The sequence below is a fragment of the Danio aesculapii genome, chromosome 18 (genome assembly GCF_903798145.1).
Source record: "Danio aesculapii chromosome 18, fDanAes4.1, whole genome shotgun sequence".
NCBI lineage: Eukaryota > Metazoa > Chordata > Actinopteri > Cypriniformes > Danionidae > Danio > Danio aesculapii.
The window spans coordinates 40754778-40772436 of NC_079452.1; the positions used below are offsets into that span (position 1 = coordinate 40754778).

A 17659-nucleotide genomic window follows, 5' to 3' on the forward strand; every position below is an offset into this window, starting at 1 on the left:
AACATCTTATAATTTGTACATGGGATTATTTCTGTTGGGAGAGAATTCCATAGATTTGTGGCTTTATAAATAAAAGAAGATTGACCAAAAGAGGTTTTATGTCTATGGACAATACATTATTCCCCTCTTAACATTGAACATGTCATTCGTTCTATGGTAAGAGGGGAATGTATTGTCCCTAGACGTCATACCTCTTTTTTAATCTTAATCCACCAAGCAATTGTGTGTCTAATAGACATCTAATCATTGACATGTTGGCTAAAACAAAGCTAAATTTGAGCTATCGGTAAACATCTAATAGATGTCAAATGATAATCCAAAAATTGAGATGAATGAATGAATGAATAAATGCTAAATCTATTAGATTTTTGGACTAACAACTCAAATTTAGCTTTGTTTTAGCCAAGATGCCACTGTTTAGATGTCAATTGGACATCTTTTAAACACACACACACAAGTACGCACATAAATGTTTCTTAATTTCCTAAAGTTTTTAATAACAAAACAACAAAGAATGAAATGCAATAGAACTAACTTTAAATGTTCACGTTTGGTCTGAAAGGCCTTTAATTGCTGAAAACTGCTTGCTGAGAATTTCACTCAAAAGTCACTTTGCCTGTGTTTGTGAAACTGTGTGAGTGTGTATGTGTGTCACTAGATGTGTATTTTTAGCTTCAATGTTGCTAACCTTCTGCTCACGGGCTGAAAAAAATCCATACTGTCTGTTATTCCTCCGGAAGAACCTTCTCAAGGATAAAGCAGTCCAGTGGACTCGCATTTGTGGCCTCTTAAATAATGAATGGAAGCTTCTAGGAGAACACAAACACATCCTTTATGACACAAATTCCTCTTTCTTTAGAATCTCTTTACTTCCTAAATCCTGCATTAGATACAAGCAGAAAATGCTGACCATTAGATTGTGCTATCAACAATATAGCTGCATTCTTTTAAGGTACGGAAACGTTTGGGTTTTACTTTTATGAGTGAAATGTGACAGGAACATGTTCTTACTGCAGATTTAAAGGGATAGTTCAGTCTAAAAATAAAAATTAAAAATGCTCACCATTAAGTGGTTTCAAATCTGCTGAACACAATAGAAGAAAGCTGAAAACTTGTTGACTTCCATTGTATGAAAGTCAATGGTTACAGGTTTACAGCTTTCTTCAAAATATCTTCTTTTGTGTTCAACAGAAGAAAGTCAAGTGTACAGCAAGTGAAGGGATATTAAATGATGGCAAAATATAAATTTGTAGCTAAACTATTCCTTTAAGCACATGATTTGCAGTTAGAAATAAGAAAGCATACCACATATTCAGGTTTTTAGACCCAAACATTTATAAAAATGCTATCACTGCATTCTCATGCAGAAGTAAAATTGCTATACACTGTTAGCGATTTTTGTAAATTATGTAGTATTTAACTGTAATATAAACTGTATTTTACTGTAGAACAGTTATGCAGTATGTTACTGTTTTTTAAAGTTGCATTGTGACTAGTATTGTATATTTTACAGTAAAGATGTACAATATTGGTAATACATATATACAGCGAGATAAATGGTGCTGTAAATGTAAATACAGTTTTTTTTTGTGTTGTTGTTGTTGTAATTGATTTACAGTAAATTACTGGTGAACTGCTGCCAGTAAGTTACTGTAGATTCTACAGGAAATTGTTAACAGTGTAGTCAAAAATCTGTATCTTCTGTTTAGCGTTATTCATTTAAAAAGATACCCAACATAACAATTTAAAGGGCCACGAAAGTTTCAGCAGTGTGTTTTCACACCTCTAGTGTGGAAAAAGTCTAGAAAGTGGGTGTGTCCAGCTCTGTTTAGGAGGGAGTGTCGGAGGAGCGAAAGAGGGAAGGTGCATAAAAATTTGCATAAAATGGGGGGTTCGATTTGGGCACATGCTGATTTTCTAGAGGCAAAACAAACACACAGACTCAGGGCAGAAAGACAGTGACTGCGTTTACATGGAAATCAGTAATCGAATTATTTGACAAATTATTAAATGGTGGACTTTAACTGCAGTTTGGCACTTTCATTCAGCAATTTCATTCATGCCCCTCATGACAAACGAGATATTTGATTCGAGGAACTGCTGTAAGCGTGTATTTTTGATGCACTGTTTGATACCGCACGGCGAATGAGAGAAAAAAAAATGTCTGCATTTGTCAGAAACTTAGATGCACTCGGTAGGTAGTGTCAGAAAGCCATGTGTGTTATTCCTGTTACAAAATGCGGTGAAAATCCTACACAACGGTAATAGTTTGATTGCGGTGTTTACATGTTTACACTTTGAGAGATCTTTCAGTCTATAATATTGTAGTGATATTAACGAAATCATTTGACTAAGGTCCGTCTTTAAACACTGAAAGGGTACTGCTGACGATACGAACTAGCTTTGCCATCTGAATAAACAAACAAAGACCACTGATCGTTTACTTGCCAAATCTGTAGAGACAGGACAAAAAGCACCAACTGGAGGCATGTCTTTATTAAAAGGAGACTAGCAGCAATTCCGGATTTCACCATTTCCAGATGAGAAAAGCTCTCGGGTAAAAAAATGTTCCTTAGACACACATTTTTTTGTCGAGCGTTGCATACACTGCAATCCACACGTGAGCCCAGCTGCGCTCTCATAGCGGGAAAATGAAAACAAAACCTTCGATGCAGCAAATTATAAAAGCAACACTGACGACCTGTATCTCCACACAATTCTTCTACTCCCACTTGTTTTGGCAACACAACGTGGCGTCTCTCTGATATCTGAACACTGTACAGGTAAAACAGTCTTCGCAGCTATCATGCATATTAATAAAGTTGCATCGCATACACAATAGAGCGTGCTGATTGGTTTTAACCAAGTCTTTCTCATGAATGAATGCAGCACACTCAGAGACGTCACGAAGTACTCCCAGGTACAGACAGCCAGTCTCCACACTGGAATACACAAGGATCTAATCAGCGTGACGCAGCTTCAAAAATTTGTTTCAAACAGGAAGAACGAATTTGCTTTAAATAACACAAAACAACCAATTTTCACTTTTTTTGTGAAATATATGTGTCCTAATAGTGTTTTTAGCAGCGCAGGACACATATATGACTGTCAACAGCTAAAAAATATGTGTTTTGGTGTTTTGTGACTTTTTAAATACTCAAATTTAGAGATGCAAATTATTATGTTTTGACATCACAACCACAATGTAAACTGATTTATTAATAAAGTCATGTAGGTTTAAGGTTTGTGTGTAACCAGGACAATAGGTTATTTTAATAATCGGATTTTATGTAAGCTATCTACATATTGGTGTGCATGTTAACGTGTTAAGTTTTAATTGGATAACACCATTTCAGAGGTTGCATTTTTCATCATCAACATTTGCTTCCCACTGTTTTAACTGGCAGATCATGGGGGGAGGACTGGCACCATCACACACACACTCATTAGTCTTGACGTCTTTGATCCCGCAGGAGCCATTGTTACCGTTTCTGATGACAGTTTGGAAAGCATCACCTTCTGTGCTGATTTACCCTTCGATTCCGTTGATTTTATTCATCCTTTGAATAACGTCGCTCCATTGTATTGTACATCTGAATACATTTTGTATGTTAGTAGTTGACTTGAGTTTTTTTACATTGAAAAAAAATTACCTTTGATATTGTAATTCAGTTCAAGACTAGATGACAGAGAACAGTGTAGGTTGCTACTGTTGGTGCTTATGTTCACAGAGGAAGGGTCAAAGGATGCCAAGATGACCACACTGCCCCCTGTAGGACTGCTTCAAAACTAGACTTTTGGAATTATTAAATGTGAGTTCAGTAAGATTAATTGGACAACAATATATCAATCAATCAATCAAATATGCATTAACCTTTATAGGAATCTCATTGAAATATTGGGTTATTATAAGACTTGAACCTTTTAAGACTTCAGAATTTTTTTAATAAATAATCAATGGCCAATTCAACTAACAAATTGTTAACAAAGTTTAAAATTGTAAGTTAGGTGGACATATTTTTGAGCTCAGAGTTGAATTTACTCATAAAACAACTCAACTGCATGTTTGGAACTGTTTGTTTAATGAAAGTTTAAAAAAAAATCAGTTGAGGAGACTTTAAATTTTGATTACTTCATTTGAACGTTTACGTAAAAAGTTGAGTTAACTTAAAATTTTAAAGCAACCGGCTGCAAAGAAATGTATTGAGTTTATTAAGTTTCAGTGGTTGAAGTTGTGGCAAATTATTCCGTAAAGTGTACTTCACTTAAAACAACCTTTTCAGTCAACTTAAAAAAAATAATTTGGCACTTTAACCACTGAAGCTTAATAAACTAAAAACGTTTTTGCAACCGATTGCTTTAACATTTTAAGTTAACTCAGCTTTTTATTTTTTACAGTGTAAGTATAGATTGGGCTGCACGGTGGCGCAGTGGGTAGCATGTTCACCTCACAGCAAGAAGGTCGCTGGTTCGAGCCTCAGCTGGGTCAGTTTGTATGTTCTCCCCATGTTCGCATGGTTTCCTCCGGGTGCTCCGGTTTCCCCCACAAGTCCGAAAACATGTGGTATAGGGGAATTGGGTAGGCTAAATCGTCCAAAGTGTATGTGTGTGAATGAGTGTGTATGGATGTTTCCCAGTGATTGGTTGCAGCTGGAAGGGCATCCGCCACGTAAAACATATGCTGGATAAGTTGGCGGTTTATTCTTCTGTGGTGACCCCAGATTAACAAAGGTACTAAGCAGAAAAGAAAATGAATGAGGTATAGATTGATTAAAAGTGACCATAAAACATTTATTAACACGATTAAAGATTGCACATAACCCTGTTCTTTTGAATTTTATGTTACTAAAATAAATAAATAAAAATAAAAGCCCAAAGAAACACCATGGTTTTTTGGTAAAGATATTAAGCAAAGTTTCTTGAGCACTAAATCAGATCATGAATTGATTCATGATGCTGACAATTCAGCTTATATTTTAAATAGCAACATTTTTGATTAAACAAATGAGCCCACGGTGAGCAGAAGAAACTTAAAAAGATATATATTTTTTAAATTATCAACCCAACAAAATTAACTAAATGTTTTCTATATCAATTAAGACATGATTACTTGGTAAAATAACCATGATTAAAACCTGTTTATCTTAATTACTTGCCATTATTAATGAAAGAAAGAAAGAAAGAAAGAAAGAAAGAAAGAAAGAAAGAAAGAAAGAAAGAAAGAAAGAAAGAAAGAAAGAAAGAAAGAAAGAAAGAAAGAAAGAAAGAAAGAGAATTTTTTTATAAAACAATATTTTGATTTTAAATTTCTAAAACTGATATTTGACCTTTTTAGAGTATTTTATAAGTTTTATTTTTCTTTGTAAACTATTGTATTTATAAATCAATAGCATATTACTTTTATTATACTATGCAAGTTCTTATTTCTATCTTTTTCATGTTTAAATGATCTGTAGTTATTTAAGCACAGCCTGTAAGAAAGTATTTAAAGTGTCAATCTTGGTTTAATTAATAACTGCAGTAATTGAAAACTACACAGTAGCCGTTTAGATTATGTCCATAGCATAAAACTTCTGGTCAAATGAAGAGTAGCGATACACCCAACAGACCTCTAAAACCACTGTTTAATCTGATGAAAGATGCCCAACAGGGGTAAAAAAAATAATTAATCCACAAACAGGGAAATAAGCCTGAGTCTGGACCCACTGAAGTTTAAATCCCCTTTTCTGCCAAGATGAGCGCTTTTACTCTTTTAATCCACTCGGGGAACTGATGTGGCCTGTCTTGAGGGGAGGAGAAATTTCCACTGCATCGACCCATTTACTGGCTCTTCAGGACACTTGTTTCGGCGTGCCATCCTCAGTTCACCTGGCAGATAAAGCACAACCTCTTCTTGTTAATGAAATTTTAAGCGTGAAATTTAGCAATTAATGCTTATTGGTGGGCCGAAAATTACATTACAAATTCTATTGCTAATATTCAAGGGAAGTGAAGTTCAGTTCAAAACATTTAACCTTAAATATCCTGTTACCTACATGGTGCCTTAAAGAGACAGTTCACCCAAAATTGAAAATGTCCTCATCATCTGTTGAACATAAAATAAGATGTTCTGAAGAAATGACTAATGATGTCAGTTATAAACACTCTTTAGAATATCTCATTTTGTGTTCAACAAAGGAAAGAAGCTCAAACAGGTTTGGAATGAGTGGAGGGTGAATAAATTATGACAGAATTTTCATTTTTGTCAACAATGCCTTTAAAATATCACTAACTCACTCTCTACATTTGACTTAAGCCTCATTCACACTACGAGAGACTCGCAATGGCGAAGCAACAAGCGTCTGTTCATTTCAATGGAGAGCAAACGACTTCAGGCGCTCCAACTTTCTTGGACGACAACCAATAGGAGCATCAGTAGAGCTCATGTGATCCTCTCTCAGGCTGGTTGTATTCTCCCTGCTGTAGAGACACATTCAAACCTGCGTTTGCAGCAGGTCGCCACCCAGAGTGACAGGCAGCTACAAAGTCGCTGCAAGTGTGAATGAGGCATTAGTCCTTGATTTATCAAGGGTCACCACAGCAGAATGAACCACCAATTACCTTTTAAAATATTTTGGTTGTAAAGAGAAAATTCCACAATCAGTTACAAAGAAATGGTAACTGATTTCAACTATAAACGTTGAAATTGTTGAAGGGTCCACAATGAAAATTTGGATTTGTGGAACTAAAAATCATATTTTAATAAACTGGAGAAAGAAAATAAGCTAGAATTATAAGTAGATAGTTAGTATTGCTCGAAAATGTATTATTATCTGATTTATATATTAAAAATATTTTTTTTATCTTTTTATTGTAGAGACAATTTACAGTTTGAACCCAAAAATGACCAGTCTGCCCACATCCTCCACCAATTTAACTGTTGGGGATGAAGATTAACAGTTAAATATAAAAGTCTGGCGTGTCGGATGAATACTGTAGAAGACTCAGAGTTGGATGTGTTGGAGGGCTTCTCACTCATCTGAGTTCACAGGCCGATCTGACTTACTGTACAACAACACAGCAATTATACTCTTTACACAAGACCAGAAAGGGTGTGAATCAGGTAAAAGGTTCCGATTGGTTAAAGCAAAGATAGACCATTCTAAATATGTATGTCAATGTGGGGTCGTATCCGAGTCCAGATAGGGATGGCGACAGGAGGCTTTGGTCAAGTCGCCAGCAAACTATTAAGAGCTAATCTCAGACCTGTAGAGCCGACCCCGTGTTCAAAACTGGTGTAAACAGCATTCAGGCTGCTAGATTCTTACTACACACAAAGTACATAAAAAGGAAATCACTTTAAAAAGAATTAACCATAAAAATTGCAAAATCATTTTAGACAGTATTAACTCATAGAAATAACAATAGAAACAGTTGTTCCCAGTCATCAGGCTCAACAGTTCCACTTAAGAAGTCTCCATGACCTATGACCTATTTTTGTGGCTCCTGAAAATAAAGTTAAAATAAAGAGATGAACAAGGACACTGATTATTCTTACATTAAGCAGTGGGCTAGTTTTATTTATTAATCAAAATCATTTCAAAGTTAAATACTGACTCAAATTATTATATTAATAAAATAATAAGGCCTCATGGTGGCGCAGTGGGTAGCACGATCGCCTCAGAAGGTCACTGGTTCGAGCCCCAGCTGGGTCAGTTGGCATTTCGGTGTGGAGTTTGTATGTTCTCCTCGTGTTGGTGTGGGTTTTCTCCAGGTGCTCCAGTTTCCCCCACATTCCAAAGACATGTGGTATAGGTGAATTGGATAAGCTAAATCGGCCGTATTGTATGTGTGTGAATGCAAGTGTGTATGAGTGTTTCCCAGTGTTGGGTTGCAGCTGAAAGGGCATCCACTGCATAAAACATATGCTGGATAAGTTGAAAGTTCATTCCGTTGTGGTGAGCCCTGATTAATAAAAGGACTAAGCCCAAAAGGAAATGAATGAATGAATGAATTAATAAAATAATAAGAAAAATGATGATGAGAAAAGGATAAATGTTGATCCTTGCTGAGACGGATTGGAAGACACAAATCCAAATCCATTACTATTCTGACTTGATTTACATTTGAGTTTGTATTGTGAGATATATACCCTCTTAAGATATTTTTTATTTTTTTAAATTAAGATTTAAGTATACAGTGTAAACTATATTTCCCATCCCTAGTCTTTTACATAAAAGTCAAGACATTCTAAGAAGTCAGGATAGGATTTAAAAGTTTTTAAGTTCCTATATTAGTAATAAAATGTGATTCTTTTCAAGAAGAAAATAAATATCTTGAATATAACCTGTTTAATGATCATTTACGTCTAAATGTATTCAGTGGAAAACTCAATTTCATGACTCTGAACTTGAAACCCGTCACGAGTAACTTTACTTTCTGGCTGATTGAAAGACAAATGGAGGCAGTGAATGATGAGGGTCGTTGAGTGTGTTTCTGTTTGTCCAACGCTCTGGAGCGCAGGGGTTGTGTGTGTTATTGTGTCTGTCTGAACCTCAGCTGACTGCTGCCACAACCACTTTCCTCCAATCAGCTTGATGGTAATTAGATCAAACACACTTTCACCTTGCCGTCTGCACGGCACATTCCCTGCACACTTACCTGCGTTTTCCCCCTCCGGAACATGGAGTGAAGTGTGTGTGTATGCCAAGAGGAGGGAGTATAGGGAGGACTTTTATCCACTCTTCAACTGATTTTATTGCATGTGAAAGCGGCGAGGTGAATTGATTCAGTTGTATATTTTGATGTTTCAGGCTAACACTCAGATCGCCTAAGGGGGAAGGAATTACCTCAATGCATTTCGGGCCCTCGGCACATGAATAAATGGGGCTGGAGTCTCATTATAATTTGCAAATGGCATTTGTGGAATGGAGCAAACTCAGCTGTGCTTTTAAGTGCCGTTCAAGTCTTATTTTCCTTCCACTGCTATTTAGGATCAAGCAGCACAAACGTTATCTAGTGGAAAGAAACAACAAGCAGCAAAAGAAGAAAAAAAAATCAATAATCCTCCCCCTCCACATTTAATATTCCATCTGGTGCGGTTCGATCGCCGTTGAATTTCTGAGATCCGCAGGCCAATTCATTTCGCTCAAGTCTTGCAAAATTAGACCTTGCATTTTTCAGTTACATTTTAATCATATTTGATGATGGTAGGTACGGAGTTGGAAAGTGAAGAGGAAAAGTTTTTTGAGTCTTGCTTTAAGTCATCCTGGAGCTTCAATGAGAGCAACATTTTGTTCCTATTGTTTTCACTTATTAATTCAATGCTTTGTTGTGGTTGTTCATGTTTTTATGCATTTGATGCATAAATATTACAGTAAATATATCATGCTGCCCTAAAAATTTCAAGCGCGCTGCTGAGAGAAACTGAATTTATAACCACCACAGATGCTCTGTTAAACTTTTAAATGGTGTTTAACCACACTTTTTAAAAACAAAGGGGGTTTACAAAGCAATGCCACAGAAGATTTGTTATTCCCTTTAAGAATCGTTCAGTGAATGAAGAATGTTTTGAATAATATTTTTCCACTAAATGCAATAGTTTGTGCAATATAAAGTTTTTCACTGATGTTAAATTAACATTATTTACTCACAAGCCCCAGTTTCTTTTTTTATATATGTATATATGTGTGTGTGTGTGTGTGTGTGTGTGTGTGTGTGTGCGTGCGTGCGTGCGTGCGTGCGTGCGTGCATGCGTGTGTGTTTTAAAGAATATTGGTAACTAATGGGCATGTTGGTTGTTTTGCAGTTTCATTGTCTTTTATAGTATGCTGTAAAAAATATATGAGGTCAACTTTTACATGTAAAGTAACATTATAGCTTAAAAGAAATAGGACATTTGTCCTTTGTTTTGACTCTCTCTTTTAAACATGCTCACTGTTGTGACTGCAACAGTTTTGCCTGTTAATATAATAGGCAAAAAAGCTTCTATTTGTATATATGCTGTGAATTGTGCTAAAATGTGTAAGTTCTCAGAGCAAACTAAATGAGCAGACATGCAAAAGTGACACATGATAAAAACTTTGTTCACATGTTACTCTTTTTTTTAATTCTTCATGTGCTGCAACATTACTCTCAGAAACAATAGAAAAGGCATTGCATCATGTTTTATTTTCCATCTGCTTAAAAAAAACTTGTATATTAAACTGCAGATTAGTTTTAAAATAAAACAGTTAACAAACTAAATGCCTTGCCAGTTGCTTACTGGCACTACACAACATCTTTTTTGACTTACTCTTTGAAACATGCTCACTGTTGTGAATGGGTAACTGTTTTGCCTGTTAAAATAATAGACAAGAAAGCTTCTATTAGTATGTATGCTGTGAATTGTGTTAAAATGTTTAAGTTCTCAGAGCAAACTAAATGAGCAGACCATGCAAAAATGACAGATGATAAAAACATTGTTACTTACTGTACTTTTATTATTTGTTACTCTGCACATGCTGCAACATTACTTTCAGAAACAATATAATAAGCATTGTGTCATCTATTATTTTCAGTCTCTCAAAAAAAACCTTATTTTACTGCCGATTAGTTTTAAAGAGTGCCTATTATGGGTTTTTAAGAATGACCTTCCATGTGGTGTGTAACACAGCTCTAAGTGAAGTGAAATATCCAGCTAAGGCTTAAATCTGAAAGTGCACAGTGTTTAAAACTATTGATTAATTTATAAAAGAGTTGATTCCTAGTACTTCAAATGAATCAACTTGATAACGAGTTTTAGCGTGACTTTGATACAAAACTTAAGCCCCGCCCAGTTGTTGCACACGCAAACCCGGGAAAATTGAAACCCCGGCCCTGCCCACAAACACAGTAGCAAAGAAAAAGAGCAAGACAGCCACTGTAGCAGATCCCGGTTGAATCAATTGTGTAGATGCTGTGCTCAGCTGGATATTATTGGAAGTGTAAGGGAAAAGATAGTGTTATTTTTCTCTACACAAAGATGAAACTGTGAAGAGTCAGTGATTGAGGGTTTTTTTTGCAAAAATACCTCAGCATTAGAGCCCCAGCCTTGTGCTGTGTTCCTGTCATTTTTCCCACACAACGGGGATTCGTCGACCGTTTGTTAAAGGAAGAATCAGAAAAGACTATTGATGTGTGGGACTTTACACAGTTCATGGATCAGTTTCTTCCTCCATTTCACAATTGTAAGTAAGTGCAATTAAAATGGTTGCCTCCTTGTTTTCTCTAGCTGGCTAGTTTTGTTACTTGTAACCGCTTCTACTGTATCTGGGTAAGTCTTTATATTCTCATATCACATCAAATGTCACGTTGAAAACGCAATGCGTGCTGCTTTGTTTACCGATTTAAATGTGTTTGTGAGCTTGCGTTCCACTGCCGTTTGTCATTGCTATGGCCACCGTTTCAGAATTGAGTTTTCCGGGATAAATAACAAAACGGGAGGGTGACGGGAGTTGGGTCTAAAATATGGGAGATTCCCAGGAAAAACAGAAGTGTTGGCAGGTATTCTCACACATACACTACGCACTCTGACTACTTCAATGTTAGTGATCAGCTGTGGTGGGCATTTCACTCTGTCTCGCGCTGAACGCTGTTGACCAATCACAACAGACTGGGTCATCGAACCAATCAGCGCAGATTAGCATCGCGCTAAGGAGGGGTTTGGGAACAAATGAATCACTGAATGAATCTTATGGGAATCGCTGGGATATTTAGGTAAAATTAAATGCATATTATAAGATAAAGAAAATCTTTTTTTGACCTAGCACGTCATATCAGCATGTTGTTGGAGACCCTTAAAGAGCCCCTATTATACATGAAATAGGGTCATATTTTGGTTGTAAGGGTCTCCAACAACAGTCTAATATGCATGCAAGGTCCAAAAACTATTTCATGGTCTTATAATCTGCATTTATTTTTACATAATTATCACAGCGACTCCCATATGAATTGTTCAGTGATTCATTTGTTCCCAAACCCTTCCTCTGCGCCGATTGGACCGAAGACAGCCTGCTGCGATTGGTCGACAATGACAGCCTTCAGCGCGAAACAGAGTGAAATGCCTAGCAGCTAATCAACAATATAAAAGTAGTCACAGTGCATACACGCTTCATAGTGTAAGGCGTGGATTTTGGCTGTCAGTGGGTGAATTTAAATATAGACGATGGACTTGAAAATACAGACGACTAACTATTTTATTGAACAAAAACTCCAAGAACTGGGGAGGAGATCTCCTAGCCTGTCACACTCTACCTGCTCTTTTCACACACACACACACACACACACACACACACACACATATTACCCTCCTCCTCAGAGGACACAACACACACGCCTAGAGCGCCAGTTCAGCTTGCTGGGTGCAATTTAGACAACTCTCCTCGAACCTGAAATATAAACCTGAAGCTGAAATATTTTGAAACTTCACCGTTGCATGTGTGTAGGAACATCTGACAATCCATAAACAAAGCGGCACATGTCGCGTTTTTTGCTTTACACGCAATATTTGAATATAAAGAGTTAACCTGATACAGTACACGCGGTTACAAGTAACAAAACACAACTAAATACATAATTTGCAAGTTAGAGTAAACGAGGCAGCAATTTTAATCGCATGTACTTACACTTGTAAAATGGAGGAAGAAACTGATCCATGATGCACTGATCCAAGTTCTGACAGTCTTTACTGATCCTTCCTTTAACAAACGGCCGATGAAGTCTTCTTTGTAAGCATGTAGTTTCCAGAAGCACTCAAACTCTAATGCTGAAGTTTCATCTTTGGGTAGACTTTCAATAATATCCATCACTACAGCGTGACTTCATTCGACCAGTGTGTGTGTATGTGGGGGGCTTTTTTTCTGTGTTAGTGGGTGGGGCCACAGGTTTCAAATCTCCCGGGTTTGTGCATGCAACTACTTGTGTTTCGTAGTCGCGTCATCGCAAAACACCTAATGACTCGTTATCAAGACGACTCGTTTAAAGCACTATGAGTCGACTCTTTTGTAGATGAATCAATAGTTTTAAACACTGTACACTTACACATTTAAGCCTTAGCTGGATATTTCACTTCACTTAGAGCTGTTTTACACACTACATGGAAGAGCATTTTCAAAAACCCATGATATGGGCTCTTTAAAAACAAAATATGACCCTTTTTAATATATAATAGGGGCTCTTTAAAGTAAAACAGTTTAAACTAAAATCCTTGCCAGATACTTACTGGCACTGCACAATAACTTATAATCCTCAGAATAATATCTGTCAACATAGTTATATCTTTAACTGGATCATTTAGAATTTTCTTCTGGTCCTGAGAAAATGTATAGCTGAGTATCACTGACAGAATAATTTAAACTGGCAGTATACTGAGATTTTGAGAGGGCCTAAGACAGATCCTTGTGGCACTCCATGCATAATTTTTAGCTAATTCCTAATTTAAATAACCAGTTTGTTTGTTTTTTTACAGTTAGACAGGTAGGATTTAAACCACTCTAATTCCTGTACTTGAATGCCTGTGTAATTTCGTAACCACTATTTTTTGCAATCTTCTTCTGCAGAGATGGTGTTTTGACACACTATTACAGTGTCACACGGTGACAAAATCCCAAACAAGATGTCTTAAAAGCTTAGTTTCAATAAAACCTGGTTTTAAAGTAACTAGAAAGATTTGATTTCTGAAACTCACTCACTGTTTTATAATGCAATGGCATCTTGTGTTTCAAAAGATCAATGGATTAAATGTCATGTTCTTTCTTTTCTCTCTTCTCTTCCTCAGGCTTGTAAATTCCGCTGAATCTTTCTGTAGTCCTTTTGCAACACTGAAGAAAACTTTCTTCTCCTCTCCACACGCAAACCAGGCTGAGAGAGAAGACCTCTCCCCAAAAGACACCTTGCACCCTTAATTTTTGCTTTCATTCATTTTTTCCGTCATCTCTACTGTATATCCCCGACCGGTTGCACCTCACGACCTCTTTCCCAGGAACTGTCCCGCTCTCCTGTCCCCCTTTCCCCTCTGCACTTCTGTCTTCTCATACCTCTGGAAGTCATCACGGACTGCACCTCTTCAACAAACTCTCTCTCCCTCTCTCTCTCACTGGACAAAGATATATTGGATGGGGGCAAAGCGATTGGACATTTCGGTGTACTTTAGTTTCCTCTGGTTAAAGACTACTGTATTTGATCTTGTTTACTAATGTAAGGGAAGGACACAATGCCTCTTTAGTCTGCAGTGGTTGTGTTTTCTTAGGGCAGGGTGGTAGCCAGAAGCCTTCAGAGTCTAAAAAAAAGAAGTGTCTCAAGTCTTTTATTTTTAAATTTGGGTTCAATTGCATTAGTTGTTATGGAGTGGAACACGATATATCTTTATAGTACTGTGTGGAAACGGTGGGGGGAAATGTACACTATATATATTTTATTTTTTACCAATGTACAAATATATTAATTAACTTATGTACTTTGATTGCTTTATTCTTTAATGACCCCTCACAAGAAAAAAAGAACAAAAGAACTGTATGTTTTTTGCTAAATTTTAGGGACTATTTCTAATGCCATTGATGTTTTTTCCTCTTTTTCATGTACAAGTTCCTGTTTTAGAGTGCGGTTCTTGAGTCTGGAGAGTGATTTGCAGACAGAGAGCGAATGTATCTTGTGATCTGATGTTTCTGATGGTATGGCGTTTACTTTTATTTTAGTTTTGTTCCCCTTTTCCCTTGAGTCAAAGTCAAAGAGGCCAGAGAAGGCTGTTGATTCAGTGGTATTTTTCCCCCCTTTTTGCGCTTGTAAGAAGAAGACAACAAAAAAAGAGAGATAGTAAAAAATATCAGATGAAAACAAAACAAAAAGTGTGTGTGGGTTTGTGTGGAAGACCCCGTAAGTTCTGAAATCGCAAAGAAAAAGATGACGTGGTGAATGAGTTATGTCTGTCTTTTGCACTAATTTAATAAAGCTGTTACTGTACTTCCCACCACTTTAACTTTGTTTGATTGTTTAAAGCCAAAATCTGAGTTTAAATCAAAGAAGAAATCCCATACAATGAGTAAAAGCTTCAATGACTAATATCTCAGGCGCCATTTACACTAATACACTTTAGTTTTAAAATAGCATTTTAGAACGAAAACAATACACGTCCACATGACGTTTCGGAAAAGATCTCTGTCCATACTATACTGCTGAAAACACACATCACACTCTGTCTCAACATGCGCTGCAGCATATGCGGATGTCTGAGCCCTAGGCAGTCAGTGGGTACTTTGAGCACACCTCCCTCGGTGAGACACCTGCTTCGAATGTTATCACTCAATTAAATGGGTGTTATCAGTGGTTATCAGCTGATAGATATGGGCCAGTAGGGGCTTTCTGTGCCTGCTGGTAGGCTCTGAAGGCTGTTATCATCCATCCACGTGGTTAATCAGCTATACTACTAGAGAAGACTCCAGATCCAGATCTGATTTCACATTACTGTGATGGTTAGGTTTAGGGTTGGGGTAGGGGTAGATGTTAATAAAATACAATAATGGTAAATTTAATAAATAATATGAATAATTCTTGTTAACTTCAGGCCACAGCCATATGCAATCTATAGCTGATTAACCATGTGGATGAATGATAACAGCCTTTTGAGCCTACCAGTAGGCACAGAGGGCCCCACTTGTAAGTTTAAGTTAAGGTTAATATCAAAATGAAAATAGGCAGGTCCTTATATCATGTTTTCTTTTTATTGTAAAGATCAACGTAGCCAGGGTGATGCGAATGACGTTCTAAAGTACACTGTTCCCTTTGAAGATTGACTCGACGTGTCCGCAGGAGTTTATCTATATCACTCTTGCGAAGTCTGAACTTACAAGGAAAGGATGCAAGACTGAACTTTGTGCACTAGTATTGAGAAAAAATCCCAATCAGTTAGGTGACGGTCTGCAGCCATGCCTCCATTTTCAGATGTCCCCGTTTACCCCATCCACACTGACACGGAGCATCAGCATTTTAAAATGAAAATGGCCTCCTCAGGGTTTCCAAAATGTATGGACGAAAGGCACAACCATAACAAAAGTTATGTGATTTTAAACTAAAACATATTAGTGTAAGCGGGGCCTCAGTCTGAGTTCAATAGAAGAAAATTATTGGTCATCCAGTCTTTTATAACGTTAATACACTCACATGGGTGGAAATTTCATCTTCTGGTGAAATAGATAGCAGAATATTATTTGCATAACAAAGTTAAACTAATTCTGTGTTTTATAAAACAAAATACTAAGGAGAATCACATGTATTGCAAATAGCAACATGCCTACAGTAGGATGGAACCTTGCTGCACTTACTACTGTTAGTTCTTTATTAAATAAAATGCAACATGGGCTCATTCTGAAAATGTAGCCCTATATACATTTCTAGAGGTCGCAAATTATGTAGCTAGAAGTTTGTATGGCTGCATTTCAGCTTTAAAACGAATGCCATGGGGTGGTATAATCCCGTTCCTTTTCGTGCTAGCAGCTAAATGCTCACCTCCGTATGGACGGCTTTTCCACTGTTACAAGTTTGTCCAGTGGCTCGCAGCATATCTCGGTGAACTTGAGATGCAGAGAGGAGTTGACTGCAACAACAAGGTTCGAATTCAATGAAGAACAGTTCCATAAAGCAGGTAAGACAAAAAGTAAAGGCAAAAAATAAAATAAACAAGTAAATAACAGGATGAGAATGTGGTAAATTCTGAAAGTGTGGTAAAAATCAGGGATTGCTTTTCAAAACACTGTCAGTTGGGTTTAAAGAAGTGGGTGGGCGCTGGTCAATCTGTGCTTTTTAAAACACAGGGTTTGGGAAAGGAAGAGGGTTAGTCAGTCGATTGGTCAGTCAGTCAGGTGACAGTGGCCTCTGGTGGATTTACTCGAGAAGAGCAGGCGCAAACGGCACTTGTGAGAGAAATTTGAGATCTCAAAAAGCATAGCCACCTCTGGTCGATTGGCGAAACCAAAAACTGCAAAACACGTACCTCCTGGGACGTATTTGGCGCTCTCCTGTAATGTATATAGGGCCACATTTTCAGAATGAGCCTGGGTTGATAAAATGTTAAAGGTCAAATAGGTAGGATTTAACCCATATATTGTATGTTTACTGTACATATACAGTATAGCATCACTTATTTATTTTCCATAATGCTATATTTTATTAAGCTCACCCAAACAATGTTTTAAATGGTCTAAAACTAAATACTTGTCCTACTTGTCCAGTGTGTAACTGCTCAAATAATGTCTCATGGAAAGTCTTAGTTTGAAGGTCAGTGAACACTTGCATATTAATTGTGGTTTAATGAAGTAGCTGATGCATTTAACTAGTGTTTGCATTAATTCTGAAGTCAGAACGAAAATCTACCCTGGCTGTCTTATCATCATTTAGAACAAATACCATCTGATCATTCCTTGCCAATTTGATTTACTGAAATAATTAGCTCATAAACCATCATTAACATTTCCCAGGAGATACCAGAGTACAGTCTAACCAACTGACTCCCTCTGTATAAATAATCTAAAAATGAACTCCTGAAAGCTGAAAGTTTTTTCAGTTTGAAGTGTAATGCTTAAACTTTGAGAAAAGAACAAGGAACTTTTGTGACTATACTTGTGTGCAAATTACCAATTCAAGGTCTGAATAACGAGCCTTGATTGTCCTT

The 17659-nt window shown here is 36.9% G+C and overlaps 1 protein-coding gene across 1 annotated transcript in view; it reads left to right on the forward strand.

Annotated features, from left to right (window-relative positions):
- Nucleotides 1–14962, forward strand: part of cdh13 (cadherin 13, H-cadherin (heart)) — a 582964-nt gene extending 568002 nt beyond the window's left edge. Inside the window, exon 14 of the mRNA XM_056478107.1 lies at nucleotides 13775–14962. Within this exon, the coding sequence (XP_056334082.1) occupies nucleotides 13775–13782 (8 nt within the window). The 3' untranslated portion in view covers nucleotides 13783–14962. The remainder of the gene's footprint in view (nucleotides 1–13774) is intronic.
- The last annotated feature ends 2697 nt before the right edge of the window (nucleotides 14963–17659 follow it).